Source organism: Strix aluco, chromosome 14, assembly GCF_031877795.1.
Source record: "Strix aluco isolate bStrAlu1 chromosome 14, bStrAlu1.hap1, whole genome shotgun sequence".
Taxonomy (NCBI): Eukaryota; Metazoa; Chordata; class Aves; order Strigiformes; family Strigidae; genus Strix; species Strix aluco.
In genome coordinates, this window is record NC_133944.1 from 2,686,614 (window position 1) to 2,711,019 (window position 24,406).

Consider the following 24,406-nt stretch of genomic DNA (forward strand, 5'->3'; position numbering starts at 1 on the left):
GTGTCCAGCTCCGGGGCTCCCAACATCAGAAGGACACAGACCTGCTCGAGCAGGGCCAGAGGAGGCCACAAAGATGCTTGGGGGGCTGGAGCACCTCCCCTGTGAGGACAGGCTGGGGGAGTTGGGGGGGTTCAGCTGGAGAAGAGAAGGCTCCAGGGAGACCTTAGAGTGGCCTGATGATGCCTAGATAGGCTGAATAGATGTTATACGCAAATTTTATACTGAATTTGAGGTGCTACAGTCAACCGATATCTTGAAGAATGAGAGAATTCACAAGAAAAAGGCAATCCTTGATTTACTCTCCAGCACCGTGGCTGCTTCAGAAAGTAACACTGGAAGAGAAAATCTGCAGTATTACATGCTCAAGCCCAACATCCTTGTAAAACCAAACCCTGCTACCACAGTAACATTTAACTTTAAATATGTATATATATAAAAATTTTAAAAAGGAAGAAGTTAGAGGTGCAGAACTGAGAATGCAGTTACAAGGATGATGTGTGCGACAAGGGACACAGAGGCTCTCCAATATGGCATTAGAGACTCTTAGTGAAGGAATTAGAGTAATCTAATAAAAAATCTCTAAAAGCCAGCATGGCTAAACAGCAGAATAGCCTGTGCCATTAGTGATTTAAAAGAGATCATTCAAAAAGTGACAGTTGTGGCCAAAGAAGGAAAACAGAGGAGAGAATAAACTGGCAAATTAAATATAAAACCTCAATAAGACAAGTCAACAGGACGTTCGCAAGTGGGACGCTGACAGCACACAGAGAAGGGCTGTGGGGCCTGCAGGAAGCCTGCCAGAGACGCGGTGGGCCCCATGCTGTGCTGCAAAGCGCTTTAGCAGACAGATAAGGCAGTAGCACAGAAACAAAATGAGTTATTTGCATCCGTGTTTGCTACAGGCTTGCTTGGAGAAGTTCCCGTGCTGGAGCCTTTCTTCACAGGGAGCGAGCCCAAGGACTTGCTGCCAGATAAAAGCATCATGTTTCAGAGCAAAGCTCCAGCTGTGGGATTCAGAGGCCTTCAAGAGCTGCAAAGGGTCCCAGATCAGATTAAGTGCTACCAGCAGGCGTGTGCAGCCCACTGCACAACCCGGCAGCGATGCCCGTGGTATGGGAAGTGGCAAACGGGAGCCGGGACAGGTCACGGGTCCAGGAGTAGCCCAGACCAGTTGCAAGAAGCTGTTGTAGAGGATACAGTGAGCAGAGAGCCAGAGAAGAGCATCCTGGGGAGAAACACGCAGGTCCTCAGCAGACCACCAAGCTTCCAGTGCTTTGTATCCTTGGGTTTCCAGCAGGCTCAGGTCTCACTGAGCTTCCCGTGGGGTTTGAAAGGAGGAAATAATTTCGGTAATAATTATTTGGGAGAGTGAAAACTGGCAAAAGTAAGTGATAATGGTGGGAGGTGGTCTGCAGGGCTTGTGTGTGGACCTTTTCTTGGTTCAGGCCAGTTCAGCACAGACAATCTGCAAAAAGAGATGGACGGGGGGGGCAACGTCTGCTGGAGAACGAGCAGTTTTCAGGCTCATCAAATATAAAGTTGATCGCAATGAGGGATATCTTGGCAGGGCAATAAAGCTGCAGATGAGAAGAGTGTTAGAAGTGAGAACGAAAAAGAAAAATTGCAATGATGTTGTGTAATGTTGCTCCATGTGCCTGTCCCAAGCGCTGAGCTGGGCCGGTCACCCCCCGGGGCTGGGGCTGCAGGAGGGGCAGTGGGAGAGGACTCAGACTCGCTGTCGCAGAGCACCGGGCGAGCATTCAGGCAGCCGGCCCGAAACAAAGGCAGGAAGTGTTTTTTTCGCACACGGCAGCGTTAATCATGCGCTCAGTGTCAGGGGATGTTGTTGAGACAACTTTTATGTGTGCATTAAAGTTCAAAAAGAGCTCAGATAAAAGGGTTTGTTATTAACTGCAGGATCCTCTGCCTCAGGGAGCGCTATCTTTGTGAGGTTGAGGCTGGAAGGACAAACCTGGGAAGGGCCAGACCTCATGTTTCATGAGTTTTCCCTAAAATATCACCACTGATCTTTTAGGGAAAGATCTAATGGCTGCTGGAGACGTGGTCCTTTGGCCATGTGTTGACTCTTGGCTCCCCCCGAGTTGTCCTTTTCGTTGGTGCTGCTGTGGTAGCCGTGCCTTCGTGACCGGACGATGAACGTGGATTCCTCAACAGTGGCAGAAGCAGCTCCACGGTGGCAGAAGAAGCCTCACGCTGGGCTTTGCCCAGGAAGGACCCACTGCACGGAAGCCACATGTGGACCCAGCGTGGTCCCCAGGCAGTACAGAGCTGTCTAGACGCATCTCCCCAGCTTCACTCTTGCAGCTGCTGGTCTTTTGTCCTGACAGTTGGAGGGTGCAGCGATGATGGGAGTGGGCAGGCGTGGGAATGGAGCTCTTCTGGAGGACACACAGGCAGCGAGATTGATGTTTTTCCCCCCCTCAAACCAAAAACATGACATTTTTCTCCCCAAAGCCAGGAGCATCTGTGTGAGCAACATGGGGGTCTGCCACCAAAGAAGGGTGAGCCCTTGAAGCAGCAGGTAGAAATGCTTCTGCGAACTGGAGGCAAGCCCAGAAAAAAGCAATAAAACCGTTGTTTATTTGAAGATTTGTGTGAAAGATGAAAGGCATTAAATATGTTTGGGTTGGGAAGAAGCCACTAAGGGTGGGGTGTGACATGGGCTGGGAACTGCTTCAAGGGTGCAAACATAAATGAAAACAAGAAGTTGACGAGGAATTGTGGAGAGAACTAATAAAGGAATCCTCTGAGGCAGATAAATTAATACACCAAAAACGAGATACAGGTATGAGGAAATTTAATAAAAGGAGAATTGATGTTGACAAACTTCCTTGCAGCAAAAGACACCCAACAATAAAATTGTCCCCTTAATATGGAAGCGATGGAAGTTCTGCTTGGAAGGTTTTTTTGTGTTGTTTTGTTTTGTTTTTTTAAGGAGTTGCTAATATTTCACCTGTTGTACAAAAGCCATGCAATAAAGGTGTCTCTTCAGAACATGCCAGTCTGTCCTGATTTTGCTGGAAACTTATTTAAGGTGTCAGAGCTCAGCGACGCTGGATTTATAGAAGAGTGGATGTTGTAGATCTTTAACAGAAGTTATACCTCCAACCCCCTGAGTACCAGACTTTGCAATATAACAGAGGGGGTTTTACCTCTAAGTTTCCCCCCCCCTCCATATTTACTGAATATGCAAGTTTTCTGCCTAACTCAGACTGCCACCCCCCGCACTGGGGACAGATGGCACAGGAGATGGTTGGGGGGGACCTGGAAATCTGGGCTCTCCTCCAGCCAACCACCATTGTTCCTGGCCGTGCCTCAGTTTCCCTAGCTGCAAACGATCTTGCCCACCTGCTGAGAACAGATAAAAAGCACTGCCTCAATCAGATGGGGCAATAACTGCTGGAAATTCCCCTGGTCTTTATCCAAGCTGCACAACAAGAAAGATAAATCCACATTTGAATCCCTACATGGAGTAAAGAGACCAAGGAAGTAAGAAATGACAATTCCTCTTGCCTGAGCCTCTCCTTCCTAATTTAACTAACTTGTTCCTTCAGACACTGTCCTTCTGGGGCCACTGTGCAAGGCGCCTCATGTTCACATGAAGAGCTCGGCCAGCACCTTGTCCCCAAAAGTCAGCTTGCAGTCAAAGTTCGCTGGAGCAGAAAATGTAGCTGTTGCCTTAGTCTTGTTAAATACGTGCCTTGGGGAGCTCAGCCCCAGGTTTGGGTTAGCTGAAAGCGCTTTCGGCACAATCCAATTACCCACCCTGTGCACCAGGAGCCGAGGCAGTGGTGTTGGCTGGCAAAAAGCCGAGCAGCAGCCTGGTTTGGATGGAGCTGGCAAGGCGCTGAGCAGGGGAAGGATGTCGGGGTGAGGGACAGTGCCTGAGACAACGGAAACAAGCAGGATGACAGATTATGTAGGAAAAAAGAATGATTTTTCTGTATTAAGAGCTCTTTTCAACACCTCCTTTTGGAACTGATTCCCTGCCTCCCCTTTGCAGCCAGGGCAATGAGCACTGAAATGCTCCAGCTCAAGGATCCTGTCCTGCTCTCCCAGCTCCTCCGCATGGGTTGTCATCGCTTGTCACTGTTCTTCAGAGCTAGGTCACATCGCCGGCAGCAGCAGGGACATGCACGGGTTACAAAGCAGCCTCGGTGGGTAGGGATGCATTTGTCCATGGCTGCCTCCGAGCAGACCAGCAGAAGGTCTTTATATGTGCTCTGCCTATGCATTGTACCAGGCTCTTTGCACAATTCAAAGCAAGCTCTGAGCAGAGTATCATCAAAGACCTCTCCAGACTTCTGAAAATGAGGTACTGTCTGTAACAGCGTCAAGTTATGAATCTCGTAGCCTCCAGAGCAGTCAACAGCATTATCACAAAATTGAGTAATAAAAATAAAAATAAAAGGCACAGAGCTTTGTGCACGCTAAGTGCCATAAGCAGATTCTAAGGATGTGGCAATATGCCTGTACAAACTCTAAAAGCGTAACTACACGGTGGGAACACAAGTGTGTTCTCCACTTTGGACCAGTTTTCTGGCTGGTTTGGTCAACGTCTCCAGGAGTCTGGCTCCGGATTTCAGTGAGGTAATTTCTGCTCTAACTTGCCTGGAAAAAAATACTGGGCTCTCCCTCTCCCCATGCAGCTCCTCGGCCTTGTGTAACTGCTGCGTGCTGCAAGGGCCAGAGAGCTCGTCCCTCTCAGCCTGTGGCTTTACAGAGCTCGTAAATCAGGTCCGGGCATCTCAGGTATTTGGGAGGTTCTGTGGTGTAACGAGCTGCACGGAGGTGCTGGTGCATGTTCTATCTGAGAGCAGCATTGCTGCAAAGGCAGCAAAGTTAAAAAGGAAAAAAAAAAAACAATGTCTCAAGGGGGTGTGATACCTCTGCCGGGAGAATGGCGGGTGGTGAAGTTCCTACTCAGTAGATAGAGACTAAAGCCCTGCAAGTCTCCACGTGATAAAGAATATGCAAAACATATTTGGGCCTGCAAGGACTTGAAATGGGCTTGCTGCTGGCCCTGGCTTTCATTAAACAAAAGTCAGCAGACCAATCGAACATAGATAATAAAAACAACAGTACATGTAATCTTTCTACATCAGGTCTTGAGAAAATCAAGCTGAACATTTTGGGGTTGTATCAACAGCAGTTGGGTAAGCGGTTGTGTGGCCATGGGGACACTGGGCCAGCCAAAGAGATGCAAGAAGGAGCTCAGTTTGCAGACATTACTGCAAGGACTGAAAAGGATGCCCAGACTTGGCAGTCCACCCTGCCCTGCCCCTCTGGCAGGCACTGGCAGCCGTGAAAGCTGGCTGCAAGTCACTGGTACGTGGGCACAGCTGGGGGAGAGCTGGCTGGATCAAGGAAAAAGCCACTGTAGGCCACAGGGACCCAAAGGGAACACGCTTTGGTGAGCGTCAGCTGCCCGGCATGCTGGGCATTGCCACCTTTTCACTCATGTTTGAAGTCAGCTGGTTGTTCAGAGTCTGCAGCGTCGCTCCTGCTAAATGGTATTTAGCCATTTGCCAACATGTGTTTGCATTAGTTAAAAAAAAAAAAAAAAACCAAAATAAAACCAGATTGACAAAGTTGCTTGGAATAGACTTTTCAGAGAGGCCTGGCTTTCCACAATGTAAAGAGTTTAAGCTCTCACATGACACATTGGGTTGTGCAATTACTGCAGAAATCAGCATTGGCTCTAGACAGCCTGGTGGTCACAGGGGGAGAGCAGGAACCTGAGAACTCAGCCAAACGGAAAGATCTGGGCTGATGAGCTGCTAATTGGACAGCCCTTCCTCAGGTAGAGAAAATAATTGCTTCAAAATAAAAATGCCACTTCCTAGAAGAAAGCCATTTAAAGCCACAATAATCCCAGTGTAGATCAGCTCCTCTGAGTAATCAAAAATTACTATTGCCGGTCACGTTTTTTCTTTAGAGGGAGCATTTAGGGATGGAAAAATCCTTTTGTTGCTTGTTCATGTTTCTTTCTTCGTATACCTCTAATATTTTCTAGAAAAAGCCAGAAGCCTGGCATTACCTAGTTAGAAAGCCTGCAAACCTCAAACCTCTCTAGCTTTTCTTTAGTTTCTATGTTTAATTAAAATTAATACTTTAAATTAAAACATTGAAAACTTAAGCAAAAATAGTCTGTCTTTTTTCTAGTGTGGAATTTCTGAGCAGGTGCTATCACTGCTGAGCAAAGGTTAAACAGGTTTTGTCTGTCTTACTCATTAAAACAAATTCGAGAGAACATCCTGCACCCAAGTCAAATGAGATAAACCCAAAAATCTTGCAAAATATTCTGTACGGGATTTTCTTCTTGCTGTGTGGGCCAAACACCATCTGGATTTCTTCCCTACCCTCAGCACAAGAAAACAAGTCAGCAAAACCACTTTTACACCCGCCTAATTCTAGCCATGGGCTTGCAGCCACTTCAGTATCTGATGCAAGACGCTACCAAGGGCCGTTGCATCAGAAGAAAACAGCAGGAGCCACTTCACAGCCTACAGGGTGGGCAAGCACCCGCAGAGGCACAGCTCTGCCCCGTCTTCCCCCAAAACTTCCCCCAAACTTCCTCACAGGAGGCTCCTTTTTTCAGGAAAGGAGCCTTATACTCCACCCAGCAGCCACCAGGCTGCTCAGGGCAGAGCTGTAACGGTGTCTCAGAAACGGGTTGTTTTGCTACAGAACGAGATCCCCAACAGAAACACAATTTACTGCAACTATTGGTGATTTAACCACCATCTTGTTGTGGCCTGTTCTCACCTGTAAAAGGCTTCAGCCTGAGAGCTTTTGGATGCTGAAGCCAGCTCTGTTGATTCATGCAGGGGGTTAGGCAGGGAAGGATGCTTTCATTTGATTTTCCTTGCCCTTATTAAATGAATTCCAGCCTTTCTGTGGAGCTGCACACCCTGCTTTGTCTGCCACGGTCTCCCCGGCGCCAGTCCTGATCCTGGTGCAAATCACAGTGGGGCGAGCGCTGCGTTGGTGTTTTGGGGTGGTTTGCTCCAAGCACCAACGTGAGTGCTGCAAGGGCTGACCTACTGCATCCTCACCCCCAAAATCCTGCCGGGATGGGGAGCTGCAACCAGCAACCCGCAGCGGCTGCATGTTCAGACCCTTTCAGGGCCTGTGTTGGAAAGAAACCACAGACATGGAGGAAACTCCTCTCCCACCCATGTCTGATAAAATAGCACGGAGATGAAAGGACAAAATTAATCTCAAGGCTGGTTAACTCCAGAGATGGAAGCAGGGCTTGGGAAGAGATGGGGAATTGGAGACAAAGAGGAAAACTGACCTGGAATGAAAAAGGGATCTCAATCCTGCGTTAGATCAAAGCCCAAAAGGCACGTTGGGAAGAGCTTCCCTGCTGGGTTCATGGTTTGGTGGTGGGGCAGGCAGAGGAGCTGGCAACCCTCCCCTGTACAAACAACCCCACCTTGGAAAGTGAAGGGCTCTGGATACCGCTGCTGAAAGGCCAACCCGAACTCTCTGCACCATTTGGGTGAAGTTCCCCAGGTTTTCAGACCTATGGAGTTACCACCCAGAGCTAAAGGATTTTCCCCAGCTGGGTTCAGTGAGGTTCCCCTCGTGGCCTCGGGCACAGGCAGTGCTCGGCTTGCTGCCTCTCCCCAACAAATAACCACCGGCTTGTTCAAACCCCGCTGGCCTCCAGGTGCAGTGGATAAAGGTGAAGGATTTGGTAGGAATGAGGAACCCCAGTACCAGCCCATGCCTGCCTCCAACTGAGCCCTTCACCAGGCAAGTCTGTGCCTGGGGAGAGCCGCCAGCCTCTCCTGATAGCTGCTCTGCAGTCCAGAGCATCTCCAGATCGCTTTGCTACGTTATTTGTCTGATACCTACCCATTCCCACTGCTAAAAAGCTGTAATACGACTCCTATGAGCTAACAGCTCTGTGCAGAAGAAATGACCTTCCTGGCAGAGCTCTCCACTGGATGTCCCATGCCAGCAGTGTGATACAGAAGGACTCATTGCCCTGCGTGGGCTGCGCAGCATCTATATTTCATGGTGGCTTGAAATACCTGTGCTCTTTTTAGTGGCCCGGCATCCCTCAGTGCCACAAGTGAGCAGGAGGAGCCTGTCCATGAAGGCAGCAGAGGGGAACGGGCAGCTTCTGCAGCTGGCATTGCACAGATACATCCCCTGTGTCCTGCTCTCCCTCCCAGCGCCTGTCCTGGTCTCTCACTTTGTACCCAGAGAGCAGGGAAGAGCAACTGTATTAAATCCGAGCTCGCCCTTTGCATGGGACTATAACCCATCACTCCCGCTGGCTGGCGTGCAGACAGCCTGGGCAAGAGGAGCAGCACCAGAACGGGCACCCTGCAGCCCACCGGACCCGGGCACCCGGCTCCCTCCCTTGTGCTCTTGGGTTGCTTCTCACCTCAGTCCCATAATGTGACAGTTTATCTTGTGAAGCTGGCCTGAGTGTCAACAGCCACCATAGAAACCCCGTTTACACTCCTGATCCTTGCCAGACAGCGCGGCAGAGCAAGCGGCAGATATCAGAGTAAATATTGGTTTTCAAATGGGACCTAATTCCCATCTGCTTCATCAGCAGAATGGATCATGTGTGGCGTGTCAGATTGTTTTTCACGTGGTTATCTTAATAATAAAGCTGTGCTTTTCATTCAAGCAGCACAGAAAAAAGCCCGCTGTGACATATCACCAAGATCTGGTTTTTGCTTTCCTGTGTAACTCTTTCTTCTCTAGTAAAAGAAATGACATCACGGGTCAGGAAACCAAGATGGTTATTTCCAAGAGAAAGCAGTACATGTTACAGTGATAGAAAAGCTGTTAATGGATATTGTTTTCACTGGGATTGCAGCTTGTGGTTACTAAATCTTTTCTTTAAAAAACGAGTCAGTGATAGAGAGACAGATATGGGACAATCACCTATTACATCATGTCTGTAAAAACACCCTGAAATATGTTCAGAAGTGGATGTGATGTCATCTTTTAAAAACTAAATTTTACTAATTGCTGGTATTTCAATCTATCCAAACACTCAGTGCAAACGAACGGTATTTTGATAAGGTGGTGGGCTTTGTAGATGAAACACAGTCTTCCACTGGAAGGAAAAACGAACGCTTTATCTACATTTCATGGCCCCTAAATTGCTAACCATCCCTAGAGGGTCCGTAAGTTTTCAGGGGTTCACTAGGAAGAGTGAAAAAGAGGCAACTTGATATAATTGCAACCATGGAGCATGCATCTCCCATGTCTCCTGCTCCACACACAGATTCTCATACCCACCACAACCAACACGATCAAACCAACGCACAGACCCCACTACAGCAGCTCCTTCTCCTGAGGGCTAATGCTTTAGGAGAACATTACCCAAGTGTACCTTTTTAAGCCATTGAGAATGAACAAATATTTTCTTTTCTTTTGCAAAGCCACAAGGAATCTTGCCAGGGTGATTATTTCCTGGGGGCAAATGTTTAGCATGATAAGGAATGTATGGAGCTATCTTTATGGAGGGACTAACAAAACCAGACTGAACTGGAGCAGAACATACCAAATCCCTCCACAGTGCATTGCTCAGACTGGTAAAGCCTTGTCAAATGAAGGTGACAGCTGCAGGTATGGCAGTAAGTAGATAATCTGATCCCAATAGCTGTCACAGCACTACCAGGAAAAGCAAATGCCAATCAGTTGTGGAAAAACCTACTCACCCATCAAGCCGGGGTCAGTGGCTTTTTGTGAAGATAAAACATAATTAATTTCATCAGTGTCACTGTTATCAGGGCTGAGGTAGGTAAAAAGCAAACACTAAGAGCCAATGCTTGTCCTTTACTTCCTCAGCTGTAAAAAAATTGTAGAAGTTGGGGATGGGAGAACAGTGAGAAACAACCCACGTCCACTCTTGCCACAAGGCAGATTGACTCACTCGAACAATCTTTGCCCGACATTTGCCTCAGAGGGCCTTTGGAAATTTCACAGCCACCCCAGCCAGTCTCTTGTCATGTCTCACTTGCCTGGCAGCCAGTAAGTTTTTTCTAGAGTCTAAGTTAAACCTTTCTCTGCTAATATATAAGTCAGCCTCCTCACCCTACCTGTCATGAGATTACTATAAGGTCTCCCCCCGTGAGAGCAAGCCGGGTGAGCCACCATGACCAGGTTGATGTGCTCCCTTATGAACTGACAGAGGAAAATTGGTGCTTCAGAGCACCTGAATGAGAGCATTGTATCTAGATACAATCCTGGTGATTGCAACAAAAGCCAGGCGAGACACTAAACCCTGCTCTGCCACAGCCTGCCTTCATGCTACCAGGGATATCATTTGCCCCCAGTATCTCGTTCTCAATTAAAGTGGAAGAATCCTCTAAAATATTCTGAGATCCTGTGATGAAGGGGTTTGTAATGGGAACTGAGTGTCGGCTAGGTATTAATAGACAACTGATTATTTTTAAGTGAACTTGTATCTGCTTACTGAGGGAAAACAGCACTGATAACCGTATGCAGTGGCCAGTCCTTTGCGTCCAAGAGAAAGCAGCACCTGCAAACCCACTGCACGCTCCGGCTCTGGAGATGGTGTATCTCAATAACCAAGCGTGGGCTGTTCAGGCACCTCATGGCAGAATAAGTCTCCCTGGGTGAAATCAATGTGCTTGGACTTGCTCTTAGGCGAGCAACAACATCGGATTAATACTGAGTCCCCACTGGAACCGCTTTCTCTGCCACTTAATTCCTGAGGATTTACTAAGAGGGAGGCACTATCTGACTCACTGAAAACTGGAGAAACTGAAATATGGAGGATTTCTTCATCTAAACAACCTCCGTTCACTGAAGTACATCGTGCTGCTGTTCTCCTCGTATCCTGAAGCCTGGCCCTGGGCTTGGTTATCCGTTTCTCACTAGCAAGAGCTCTGCACCTCTGCAGATGATGCAACGTCTCAGCAATTCTTGCACCACGGTGCGGTGGGAGGCGGCTCAGGGCCCTTCTCTGCAGAGGAGCTGACATCTGGTGGGACACGGAAGCCATTACAAGTCTTACCACATTCCAGTCTGGGTTGCATCAGATTTAAAATTTGAATAATGGGGGGGGAAATGGTTGTGTACATAAGGACAGGGGATTTTAAGGTATTTTTGGCTGCTTTGCTCTTTGGCCTTTCCTGCCCAAAACTCACTTCTCACCCCAGGCTTTCTGGGGTTTCCTTTTACTCACTTCTTTTCTACCTGGTTCACCCAATTATTGATACTTCTCTTTAGAAACAACAAAGTAGATTCAAAGATACCTGGAGTGCTGTGAATAGGGCTGAGTCCCAAACTGTGCACCTGGACCTAATCTCTCTACCAAACCCTGACCCCAGGATGAGGTGACCTGTGCAACGACACCAGCATTTAAGGAGAGCCTCTGCGTCACCTTGGTACATAAATGAGTGGAAAAATATCAAAACATGTTCATAAATAAAATGGGAATAGAGCAAAACAAGCCTGATGACAGGTAAGGAAAAAGAGTTTCAGCTGGTATCAGCCAGACTCCATCCCTGATATTGTGAACCCTACACAGTGAAGATTAAGCAGCTCTAAAGAAGCTTAGGTAGCCTAATTAATGGTTCACTAGCCTAATTAATAAAGATTCAGGACAGACATAAAGACAGTCTTAAGATTTCTGCTTTCTCATCACCGTTCTGGGCACTGGCACACCGACTCGAGCAGATTGATGGGGGCCAATGTCACAGAAAGACGTGACAATAGCTGGACAGAGATTTTCTGTGCAGCTGCTGGAGCATTTTAATCAGGAGCAGCTTCAAGGCTGGGCTGGTAAATACTGCCATGACTCAGTGACACCGCGGACACCCTGCACACTAGAAATACCACCATCAAAGCCGCTCTGATGAAATAGCGGAAGCAAAGACCAGTCCCTGCAGCAATCCATGATGTCTGAAAAAGGACAAGCAAAAAGAAGGCAGTGACACATGCAGAAGAATTTGGCTGCTCTACGAGGAAGTCTGCAGAGGCCGACTTGCATAGCATGAAAACATTAGTACCTCCAAGAGCCCTGTCCTCCTGTGCTTACTCATATATGTGTGTGTGTGCACATGTGCTTTTATCAAGTTAGCAAACCTTTCTTTGAAAAGAATTTCTGGATTCTGGTGCTTATGAGCGCGGTGATGAATTGGAAAGGCATGTTCAGTAAGCAGTGGGAGCAGACCTTTCTTACGTGGCAGCTGTTCATGGCGAACAGCTGAAATAACTCAGCAGTCTTGGGCTGCTCGCTGGAAGAGAAGGTGCGTGCCCCATGAACAGGATCTCTTGGCAGGACGAGGCAATCAGCATTCACTCATCACCCTTGTAGGCAGTTTCAGCTGTTTTACACAAATCAGAAAGTATAGATTTCTCCCAGTACATGGCTACCCTTAAAACGCTGATCAGCCTTATCGCTGAGATGAATATTTGACTACCCTGAGAAGGCTCCTCTATTTCATCTTCAAGGCTAGAACCGATGCTTGTGCAAAACAAGCCTGTTTTCAGACCTAGAACTCTCTCCCACAAATGAGCCTGGCACAACGCTGAAGAATGAAACATTGCAGCAGGAAATACATATTGATGCTTCCTGCTCTGTATCTGCGCTTCTCATCCTGGCACTTTGCAAGTAAATTAATTAAAAACGAAGCAAACACAGCCAGGCTCAGTAAGCTTCGTATGTGCAGAAATATGGTGTGGAGGGGCTCAGTTTGACGTTAAAACCAAACTTACTATTTTAGGCATTAGCTGTTCATTTTGGTGCTGAAATGGAATCATCTGCACTTAAAACCAGAGCTCAGAGAGGCATGCTCGTTTACTCTGGCTCAGCGGTGGAGACATTCTTACTTATTTGCTGTAGATCAGTGGTGGATTGGTGGATTCAGGCGAGAATTTATTTTACCATGTCTGCGTTTTATTCCTTCTAGGTGTTTTCTACATGTTAACTGGACCTGCCATCTTCCTTAATTACTGGTACTGATGCTAATGATTAGTGCTGTAACACCAGAGTGCTATAACATCCTCATCTAGAATATGTAAGATTGATGCATCATCATTAATGATCGGAAATTAATTTCTAAGCCACTCTTCTCTGTATTGCTTTTTAATACTATCTCTGCAGTTTTCTTTTCAAAAACACAGAAAACCCAGTGAAGCCCCACTCGAATGGCAAAAGTAAGGGCTTTCACAGATTCACTGAGAATTTGTGGCTTCAAGTGTGACAATTTGCTGATGGATTTAGATTGATGTCCCTTGGGATGTGTATCTGAATAAAGTCACACTTTGTACTTCCCTCCAGGGAAGCCTCTGCTTCCTCTGTTTTCACGATATTAAAGCACCAATTTCCAAACAGAAAATTCAGGAAGCCAATTGAATGACCATGAGATATTATCAGCTTCTGGTTATAAATGAGCCTTGAATAGAGAAAAGCATGGTTGCTGACTTGCAGCAGCCGCCTTACCTGGTCCAGTCCAGTTTCAGTCACTAAAGGCATGAGCAGGGGCTGAGGGGCCTCCACAGAATAAAACTCCAGACTTTCCGACATGAGGGACTTTTTTCAAAGTGAGCCTTGGGTATGGACGTGCCCTTGACCACCACTTGTATTTGCTTTTGGAGATGAATGACTTTGAAATACTGTCACCAGAACCTGGGGGTCATAATTTTTGTGCTTTTCTCCTCCCTATTTTACATGTGCAGAGGAGGAAAATTGCAGCCTGAGCCTCGAGGAGACTGAGGGACCTGTATTTTGATTGTTACGTGAAGCTCTCCTGCATGAGTTACACACCACAGAGCAGCTGAAGAAAATTATTTTTCCTGGCCATCCTGACGTGTCCCAGGGCACACGCGGCACTCGGAGCCCTGAGTCTGCTGATCCTCTCCAACTCACTGGTGTTCCTGAGTGTTACACTGGCATGATTTTGTGTTCCCCTGCAGCTCTCTCCTCTTACTCTGCAGGGCCTACATCAAAATGCCATTGCGGTGGATCCTGGCGTGGTTGAAGCGGTCCCCGCTCAGCGGCCCCACGGTTCTCTCTGTTTGCAGGGCTTATCTTCATTCTCATCTTTCTATACAGGCCGTGTCAGAATACTCTAACACACCAGCTCTTCCTACAACTGCAATGCATTTTTGGTTGATTTAGTTACTGTGCTGTCAGCATGTCCTCCCGCTTAATCTGTGTCATTAATTCCTTCCTTGCTACTGGCTTCAGAAAGCATTAACAAGGGAAAAATAAATCAAGTGTTAGAGCACAAAGAAGACTTGTGGGAAAAAGCTTTTGAGTCTTTTCTGAAGCTTTCATGCCTGTTATTCTTTACTTTGCTGATACAGCTGGATTTACCATCCTGTTGAATGAGCATATTCCAGACTATAAAAAAATAACAAAGTAAAACCACGTGCTCTTTGTATAGGTCAGAACTGGAGACAGGCTGCCAGATATAACAGCATAGGACAACTTCATAGCAGTAGAACGAAATGTGCAAGCACAGGCAAAGTCGAGCTTATGCTATGTCCCTCAAAACAAAGCGGAAACAAAACCTGAGACATAACAGAAATGAGAGTGTGAGGACATCTGTGCGTGGGAGCATGTGTGTGTGAGCCTGAACTCGGCTGTGTTTGGGAGCACACATCTGTCTGCCAGCTGTGTGAAGATGTTTGTGTGAATGTGTAGGAGTACATCCGTACATGTCGTGTGGGAATGTGGAGCGGCCTTTCCCGTTCAGGGTGAGGGGAAGCCTGTGAAAAGAGCTCACCTTAGTTGGTTTTGGAGTCTTAAGTTCATGTTTTGGGGCACTGGTGCTCTCATGGCACAATCTTTAGTCTCATCTATACAGTCAAGGAGTCCATCGGATCCCTTCAAGGAAGATGCATCTCTTAACAGTTACCATCATTGCTACAGCAGGACTTCTCACCATGGTGGAGCAGGGGTATATTTATCCCTGAGAAGTTCATGCCCTGTTTCATGCTTATATTGTGCTTTGTATTTTCAAAGCACAGTGCAAAGTTTTCTTTGTCCTTTCATCCTCTTTTTTTTTTTCACATAAACCATGAGAAACTAGACTATATAGTTCAAGAGATCAGAGAACTCACACCATGAATGTTCTACCCCACGCAGTTCCCCACGTGGTGGCTAGCTCCAAATGACCCCGAACATCTGAAACTACACTCAGAAATATGGAAAATAAAAGTTTTGAGAATGCAATTTGAGCTCACAGAGCTGAGGATCTCAGCACACTCAGTCATGGAAATAACCATGGATGATGCAGCACTAACAAGGCCGATGCAAATGGGGACAGGAGGAGTGGGGTGTGCAGGAGGTGATGTAAACCGATGCCTGGTGAAGACTTCAAGAGCGGGTTTCACAAAGATGCAGCCTTTTTCATTTCAAAGTCCCTCTAAAAAGAGTTAGAAGAAGATCTGGCCCCAGAGGAATCAGTGACTAAACTCCTATAGCCATCAGGAGGGGATGCTTTTTCACACACTGGTGTCTTTTTGAGGTTAAAGACCAAGAAGCAGCAGGGAGACTTCCTAGCCTGTGTGTAGTGCCAGGGAACTCAGCAGAGCTCCTGCACCTTATATCGGCTGAGAAATTGCCCCGTTCACTTGACCTGGTCTCGCGGTAGCTTTCTGTTCGCTTCCTGTGCATAAACATTAACAGGCTGCAGCTTTAGTTGTAACCACAATGTTTTCAGAACGAGCAGACTAACAAAATGCTGGTCGGGATGTACGTTGCCTGCAACCTCAAAATATTTTCCCAGCTCTTCCCTTTGTGCTTCAGGGCTGTGTATCCGGGATCAGAGGTTCAAGTGTAGGCAGACGTTCAAAGCATAGGATCCGTCCTGCAAATTCCACAGCACGTACTGGATGTTTGGGTTAACTTGGTAGGCATTGAGCTGTACCTTCAGTGGATATTCTCACTGGTTTGGGGTTAGGCGGTGGGTTGGACAGTGATGAAAATCACCCTGCTTCCAGACAATGTGGGTTTTTGTGGGTAGTCAGTGAAAAATATAATGATTGCACTCCTTCCCTGGAAATGAGAAACAATCATAAAAGCAATTTTGAAGCACAAGGGGATGAAAGGAAACTCACAGCTGAAAGATTTATGTGAACTCATATTTACAGTGTACACGCTGGTTAGGTGTTCAAAGTAGGCGTTCTCCCAGAAATTTTAGCTGGGCTCAGCATCTGTGTGAAATACCATGTAAAAAAACAAATAATCATTACTCCTTCCCCACCATCAAGTGAAAAAAGCAGGTGCCTGGCATCGCCTCACAGTGCCCACCATTTCCTTCTGCTCCCCAAACACCTCAGATCTCTGAGACTGGCCTGGATAAACCCCATTTCCAAATCTTTGCAGTTGAAAATGAAAACGCTTGCACAGCCCCGCAATCTCTGAGGTATTCAGCCCGTGGTTCGTTAGTATTTCTGCACAGAGCCTCCCCCTGGCCTGCCTCACGCCTTCAGGTGACCCCTAAGGCCTTTGCTTCCCCGGGAGGGGCCATTTTGTGTGAGGGGAGGGGGGCCATTTTGTGGGTTCAACGGTTTCCTCAGGGCAGGAATAAATAGGCACATGTGTCAAATGGGGGCCTGGACTCGCAGGGTGGGTGACAGGCGGTGTGTGGAGCCGCGTTAAGGCCTTTCCCCGGCCCGGCGGGCTCACAGGGCCGGGCCAAGGCAGCACCTGCCCGCAGCCCTCCCTCAGCCCTGGCCCGGGAGGGAAAGCGGCGGCCCGATGTCCGCCGGGCCGACAGAGGGCGCCCGCGGCCGGGCCGCTCGGGCAGGAGGCGGGCCGCGGCCTGGAAGCGCCGGGCCGAAGCGGGCGCCGCTGCCCGCCCCGCGGTGCGCCCGGGGCGGCCAGCGCGGTGGGGCGAGCGCGGTGCTCTCTGCGCGGCCTAGCCCGGCCTTTCAGCCATGGGGAAGAAGGGGAAGCGGGAGAAGAAGGGGAAGGGGGCCGAGAAGACGGCCGCGAAGATGGAGAGGAAGGTGTCCCGCAGAGCCAAGAAGGAGGAGGTGAGTGGTGGGAATGGGGGGCTCCGGTAGGCCCGGCTGGCGGGGCCTGGGCCTCCCCTGGGGCGTTGGGCCCTCCACGGGTCTCGGGGCGTTTTGTGAAACGGAGCCTGAAGGGAAAACCGTCTTGGAGGAGGCACAGGGGGGTTGGAGGACTGGGTTGGAGGCAGGGATGTTTCAAGTTGAAGGCAAAGGAGTTTATAGTTCATCCAAATGCAGGCAGCTGTAACTTGGTGAAGTGGCTTAGGGGCCTGTAGTTCATCAGCCAGGTACGAGATGTGCATGTGGAGGGGTTTTGAGGTCAGCACACCTCTCGTGAAACTTTTGGGATTAGTGTTAGGGCCGTCCTGGTGAAAAAGAAGTGCTTGTCCTCACACCTGCGGGACAGCGTGTGGCTAAGGGCTGCGGAGCTGTCAGCGCCTGTGTGTGTGGGCACTCAGAAAAGGGGAAAAGAGGGTAAGGGGTGAAATGAAAACCGCTGCCAGGAAGACTTTTGCCATATCACTGACAAGCTGGGTGCAGCATGTGACAGCAGCTGTAAAAGGAAGACAAGACAATGCAGTTTAAGGTTCCTTCTTGCCTTCCATCTCCCTCATCCTTTTTTTTCTGGTCTTAAAGGCAAATTAAAATGTTTGTTTATCTGACTCCACTCCTAGAGACGATGCTTATATTTAGCCATCAGAACAGCTACCTTTGGCTGGTCAAAACGTGGTGTTACCAGCATAATTCAAAGCTTAAGACATGAAGGGTGCCCATGTATGTGTACACTGGCTGCAGGGAGAGCAGATGCCATGCTGCAGAGGCAAAATCCCCAGCTTTTAGAAATCCTGGCTTTGAGCACACCTTCAGAAACGTTAACTGAAGGGAGGTGGTGAGCAGTGGGGCTGTAGGAGAGACTGTGGATCAGAAACTCCCCATAGCTGTGATCCTGCTTCTGCCCTTGCAACTCGGTGTATCTGCAGTTTTGAAGTCAGCTTTTATTTTTAATTGGCAGAATTTGAAAGGGAAAAAAAATATGTGCAGGTTTCTCTCTACCTGAAGTATGAGCTGGGAATAGAAAAGTTTCCAGTTCCATTTAGGCATTTTTCCATTGCAGACAAAGAAGAGGACTGGCTGGATTGTAGCATATAGTTGCTCATCACTTTGTTAGGGCTTAAATTATTTGCATTTACTTGCTGATTTGTGCAGTGTTTCTGTGGCAGGAATAGCAGGTGTGCAGTAAATGCACTTTGCATAAAAAACTATCCTTTTAGGGCTTTTCTGAGCAACTTGTTAGCATTTTAGAGGAGACCAGTCTTCGAAGTGTATGTGGCAGTACTCAGCATCCATTTCTTGTAGTTGAATGAAGGGAACCTAAGCAGACATTTTTTTTTTAAAAAAAAAAAGGGAAATCGTGAGGGTCAGTGCTGGTTTCATGTGGTGTGTGGGTGGCTCTGTGCATGTCAAGGAACTCATGTCTGGCTTTTTATTTTCAGGAGGATCTTGAAGCCCTGATAGCAGAATTCCAGAGTTTAGATGCTAAAAAGACCCAAGTAATTGAGTCATCCTGCCCACCTCCCTCACCCAGGTAAGAGATCGTATGAGACTTTGGCTATCACTTACACAGCAGCTGATGGTACTTTTAATGAAATTTATTTATGTAAAGTTATTTCCTGAGAGCGGAAGGCATAATATCTGGCATAGGTGGTATCTGGAGTTATAAAATACCTGGTACATTGAATCCCTGGTTAAAAAAGGGACCAAAACCATTTTTTTGGCCTTAAAATCTGCTTTTTAATAATTCAACACAAAGGAGGTAAAGCAGGGTTAGATTACAGGACTCTGAGGAAAATTAAAAGTTAAGAGGAAGTTTTGGGTTTGGACTAGAAAGCTGAAAGGATGTAAGAAGCAAAAGAATGTGTCATGAGATACAAGACACTTTATCGAGTGGAGCTGGGGGTCCACATACTTCTAGGTCCTGTATTTCTGTTTCCTGTGGCTTGTTAAATAAATGCCTTTCTCTGTGCTATCTGTTTTCCTCTTAGTGTAGTGGGACAGGTCAGTACATCCCTGTTAATCTCACAGGGGTGTTACAGTGGTCAGTTAGTCCTCCTTGGGTAGTGGTAGGGATCTGTCTCTGCATGGTGCAAAACATTTTGGCGGTGTGGAGATGAGCAATGACCAGTGGTGACTGCAGCATAATGACGCAGATAAGTTGATAGGAGACAGTCCAGTTCTACCCATAGTTATGTGCCCTCATAAAACTAATTTTTGTTCTTGACACACCAGCATTAAAATTCAAGAGCTCACGTCAAAAGGCGTGTTAAATGACAGTGTAACGTGTGCTCCTAAAATAGGCGAAGATTTCAGACAGTGTCAAATTAATCTTGCTGGAAGTTGTTAAGAAGTTAATTTCTTTGAGGAGTTTTTAGCTCTGGGGTGAATATCACAGCCTAGTAATTTGGCAGATGATGGAGAGACCTTTGTGGCTAGAGGGCAGAGGTGCTACTGCTAGCTGTGTTAAAGGCTGTGAGCTTCGGAGTTTTACAAGACTCTTACACATCTACTGTTTTGGCCATCCCTCTTTCTTTTGCAGGCTGAATGGCTCCCTCTCTGCTCACCCTGAAAAAGACGAATTGATCCTTTTTGGAGGTGAATATTTCAATGGCCAAAAAGTAAAGTATACTTCCATTTTTTTCTTCTTTATTCTACCCTCTCCCTGCGTTTTACTGTAATTTGCATGAGTCTCATTTGAAGCGAAATTCAAGGCAGCAGTCATAAAATATGTATTTGTCCCTGAATGAGAGCAAAATAGCCTTTTAATTCTGCCCTGATCCTGTCTCATGCCCTGAACAGTTGACAGGAAGGAGACATGCTAGAACCCATTAAGGAATCAGAGTAATTGTCTCAGCATCAATATTTCAGGGCTTCATAATTTCTCCAGACTTAATTGTAGCCATATCTGCCCTTCATTTTTGATAACTATTGAAGAATCTCTATCTTCAGCCTTTCAAAACAAGATATTTCTGCAGTTTTGCTGTTGGCAAGGCATTGCCTGCCTTGGAGATGTGTACAGTAGCAAATATTTGCAGTGGGATCTTCTTGTTACTGAATTTCTGCAAGTTGCAAGTCTCTCCTGGAGACAAACTAATCTTTATGACTCTAAGAAGTTGTACATACTGTAGCTTGAAAACTCAGGCCTGCCCATGAGATTTGGCTGCCTTAGGGTCACCTAGGCATGTGCAAACACTAGGTTTTGCACACCCAGTGATGTGCAAAACTAATTCTGCTTGCTTCACTACCTTAAGCTCTTCTGTCTCTGGAGTTGAGCAGCAGTTTGGGCGACTTTCACCTGCACATCTGTGTTAAGCTCCAGCTTCTTAAGTCCTCATACATCACAGGCCTAACCAAGGGTTTGGGAAACTGGAAAGTCCAGTGGATCACTCTGGAAGAAGTTGCAGACTCCCAGTCTAGTGGAGGAGGTGGTTCTCCTCCTTCCCTGCCTGATGAGGCAGGTGAGCCATTGCTTTGTAAAGCTGGTGCTGTGCTCCTTCTCCCCCAAACTCACAGATAACCCTCCCTCAGGGGTGCCTGTGCTTGGGCAGACTGTCCATGTCCAATGGAGAGCTGTGGTGATGTGTATTTTCTCCTCCTCTCTAACAGACGTACCTGTATAATGAACTGTATGTTTACAACATCCGGAAGAACAGCTGGTCTAAAGTAGAGATCCCCAACCCACCGCCAAGGCGATGTGCTCACCAGGTAAAGTACTGGCTGCTAGAGCTGCCCTTGGAATTGTTCTAACGCTGCACTAAAGATGGATGGGAGCTGATTTTTTTGTTGGTTTTTTTTTTTTTCCCCTGAGGGTTTCTGGCTTCTCTTCATTCTCCTTGCAATGGGCTGCCAATGGTGTCACTTCACCTTTTCTGCTGAAGGGGCCTGTACAAGCCTGCCCAAGGTGCTTGTGCTCTCTGATCACTGGGTGGCCTCTGGAATTAAGTGTGGAATTGAGATTTGGGGTTATATCTGTTGGGTCAGCAGGACTCAAGCAGGACTCATGGGGGAGACTCTTCTTTTCAAGATGAACTCTCTTTGCTGCATTGTATAGGGACCAGCTCAACCATCCATAATCCCAGGATGGCACTGAATTTTCGAAATGCTGGTCAGGGTATAATTTTGAATTTGACCAAAGTGCTATGAAGGCAGAGTTGCTGTGCATGATTATTTCCTTAATGCCCACAGGCCTATGTCTACGGGCGTTACAGATCCTGCCACTCCAGCAATGTGAAAGACCCATTACTGTAGGATATCCCTGCTAGGAGATAGCAGTTGGGCTTTGCCAAGTATCCCAACTGTATGACGCGATGGACCATTAGCACTGACTGTGTGTGTCCTGACTTTGGGTTGTGATTTTTGTTTTTTTTTTTCCCCCCCTTGGCAGATGGGCTGTTTTTCTTTTGTCTGCCAATGCAATAGACAAAGTTGTCTAAATTTTCTTGGGGATATCATGACTGTCCCCTAGAATCCACCTCTCTGGTGCCTGTGTCATTAAGGTCACTGTCTGGTTGTGATGATGGTTTGGGTTTGTTTACTTCATGTGAACACCTGCACATTAGAAACTGGACCAAAGACTTGTATTTTTTGCAGGTCTTTGGCCCTCGCCAGCTGTCTGATAGATTATCTTACCTGTCGCAGCAAGTGGCTGGGTGACCGGTACATTTCAAAAGCTGCCGTACAGGATGCGAATGTTATTTCCCTACCCATGGCCAAAGCTCTTTAGAGCTTCCTGGTAAGATCCCATACCCTGGTTAGGTTCGCATACCCTTGTTATGCTATGCCTAAATGCCAGTCTTGCTCTGAGCTCTGTATCCTTTCTGGAATTGAAAGGTTCTGACTTGATTTTTATGCTTAAAATCAAACTTGATTTCAGAGGCCAAATTCCACAAGGAGACCATCAATTCAACCCCTTGTTTCCCTGGGTGAAAAGGAGGTGGGTTTGTGGGTGCGGAGTTGAGAGGTGCTTGTTTGGGTGCTGGTAGCCAGCAGGTGGCTGTCTAGCAGCTGAATCTAAACGGAGCGGGCAGGCTGTGCATCGGGGACTGCAACTGGATTGTAACAGAAGTAAAATGAGAAATCTGTCTGACGAGTCCTGCTTCGGCAGTAAGGTTTCTGTCTGATAATTGCAGTTGCACAGGAGACAGTTCAGCCTCATTAGTTGACTGGTTTGTTGTCTTCCTCGTGACTTTATTTTTAATGCATATTCTACATGAGCTCAACAGTAAACAGAAGCATATCCCTGGGTTTGTATGTGTGTGTTTTCAGTCTTATTTGTCATCTGTGGTCTGACACGCGATCCTCTGTTAGAGTTACAGCAGTTCAGCAGAGCTGAGGTGAGAACATGGATGGGTGTTGTCAGTTGGTCAAGGAAAAAGCTTGGCTATGTAATGAATTTCGAGGCAGCTCTTCAAAAGGTCACATGCAAGTATGAGCAGGCTGTTGTATGTACCTTCCCTTTAAGCTTTTAAGCACTAGGTACCCATGAAAATTGGGCACATATCCCCTTTGTTTAGGTGACTTCACGTTCCCACGAATCCTACTTGCAAACACACCCCATATTTTCTCATGTGTTTAATCGTTGCATGTATAGGCTGGTTTATGTCAGGGCATGGTCATGTGTCTGATGGTAAAAATCCTCTTTGCTGGGAAAGACAGGCAAGTAATGAAGCCCTTCTGAAGAAAGAAATCATTATCCCAGTGTTGATCTGTGATGGGCTCCCTGGAAAAAACACATGTGGAAGAATTTGTTTATAGTGTAAACAACCCAAGAGGTCCCAGTCAAGGAAGAAATTTGCAGAGTCACATAGTTTCCTTTTTGCAATTTCTTCCTTAGTCCTTACGCAGATAATTTTAATGAAATAGAGTCTTGCTCTTCTCTCCTTGCTTTTAGCTGTCAGCTTGCATCGCAACAGTGTTTTGGTGCTGCTCTGTGCAAAAAAAATAAAACCCCTTTGATACTCTCCTCTCTGCTACTTGCCGTAATCAAAGCAGTAACAGTCTCCTCTTGTCCAAATGCTGCGCATTGCCTTCTGTGTTTGGGGATTTTTGGCTGGGATTTGTTTTTTGGGTTTTTGTTTTTCTTTTCAGAGGGACCAGTAATGCTTTTCAGGTCTTGGGAAGCATCAGGTTTGGACTTGTGCTGCAGCTTGGCTCCTTTGCTGTTTATTGTTTTATAATCTCCAAAACCTGCAATGGGCAATTGTGCACTGTTAATGGTCTTTTTCAAAAGACATTTCTCTGCGTTACTCTGCCAGCCTGGTGCTGGGATGTCAGATGTGTCTTGGAGGCAGGAAGTGTCTCCCGTGGCTCAGTTCATCAACCCCAGTATGTCTTCTGCAGGATGCTATTCATGTGACTAAAGGATGGGTGAAATGTTGCTGAGCCTTAGCTGTGCAGTTTTCTTTTGGTGAACAGAAAGATTGGAACAATTGTTAAAGTAAATCCCAAGATACTTCCCAGGGAACTTGAATTTGTAGAACTGGAACTCAACACACTAGGAGGTGGGAAGAGCCCACCTCCTTGGCCAACTTTGCTTTGCTATAGGGAAGATGTGCTACACAATGAGTAACCTGCATTTAAAATTTCCGTTCCTTCAGCCCAGAGAGCTGCTGTTGTCAAGCGGCCGCTGCCACTTGTCTGCTCTCTGGTATTTGGAGGCAGCTGCACGTTTGACTGATAAAGTTTTCCTGTCTCTGGTTTCTGAACCCTTGTCTGATCCAGCTCTTCCTTCTTCTCCTGGCAGGCAGCAGTGGTGCCCACAGCCGGAGGGCAGCTGTGGGTATTTGGCGGGGAGTTTGCGTCTCCCAACGGGGAACAGTTCTATCATTACAAGGATCTCTGGGTCCTGCATTTGGCTACCAAGACCTGGGAACAGATCAAGTAAGTGCTGGGCCATCTTGTCTAGACCGTGCTTTTGCCAGGAGAGGTTAGACCAGATGATCCTTGAGGTCCCTTCCAACCTGGTATTCTGAAGCTGGTGGTGTTGACCTTGAGGAACTGTGCCAGCCTGATCTCAGTTTGATTCCTGGTATAGTGCTGTGATTTCTCAGCTGTCTGCTCGTCTCTCCCTTGAGTACAGAGGTGCCCATCCTAGAAATGGTGGAGAGGACAGCTTCCAGAAAGAAGTGGGAATGAGAGATGTGCTCCAAGTCTACTGAGGCCAAAGCTAGTTTATTTAATACATGATTTGTGGAGCATGGGTGTGCTTGGGTGTTACGTAACTGAAAGAAAGAGTATCATGAACAGCACTCTGTCCTTCCAACCGTGGCAGGTGTAGATGGCCAACTTCGACAGTACTTGTTGCTCCATCTGCCTGGGCTCCTCCTGACTGGGCTGTGCAAGATCTCCCAGTTTT

At 47.1% G+C, this 24,406-nt stretch overlaps 1 protein-coding gene across 7 annotated transcripts in view; it reads left to right on the forward strand.

Moving 5' to 3' along the window:
• The first annotated feature begins 16,825 nt into the window (after nt 1–16,825).
• The window catches only part of KLHDC4 (kelch domain containing 4), a 28,929-nt gene continuing 21,348 nt past the window's right edge, over nt 16,826–24,406 (forward strand). For 3 of the 7 annotated variants that reach the window (XR_012625157.1, XM_074840105.1, XM_074840106.1), the window contains exons 1-5: nt 16,826–17,019; nt 18,492–18,583; nt 19,592–19,670; nt 20,659–20,757; nt 23,795–23,931. Coding sequence is in view for 5 of the 7 variants with exons in the window: in XM_074840105.1 (XP_074696206.1) it covers nt 16,921–17,019; nt 18,492–18,583; nt 19,592–19,670; nt 20,659–20,757; nt 23,795–23,931 (506 nt within the window). In the remaining 2 variants the exon portion in view is untranslated. Of the gene's footprint in view, nt 17,020–18,491; nt 18,584–19,591; nt 19,671–20,339; nt 20,511–20,658; nt 20,758–20,865; nt 20,954–21,642; nt 21,785–23,794; nt 23,932–24,406 lie in introns of those variants that run through there. The other 4 variants (XM_074840107.1, XM_074840108.1, XM_074840110.1 and 1 more) reach the window with 4 other exon arrangements.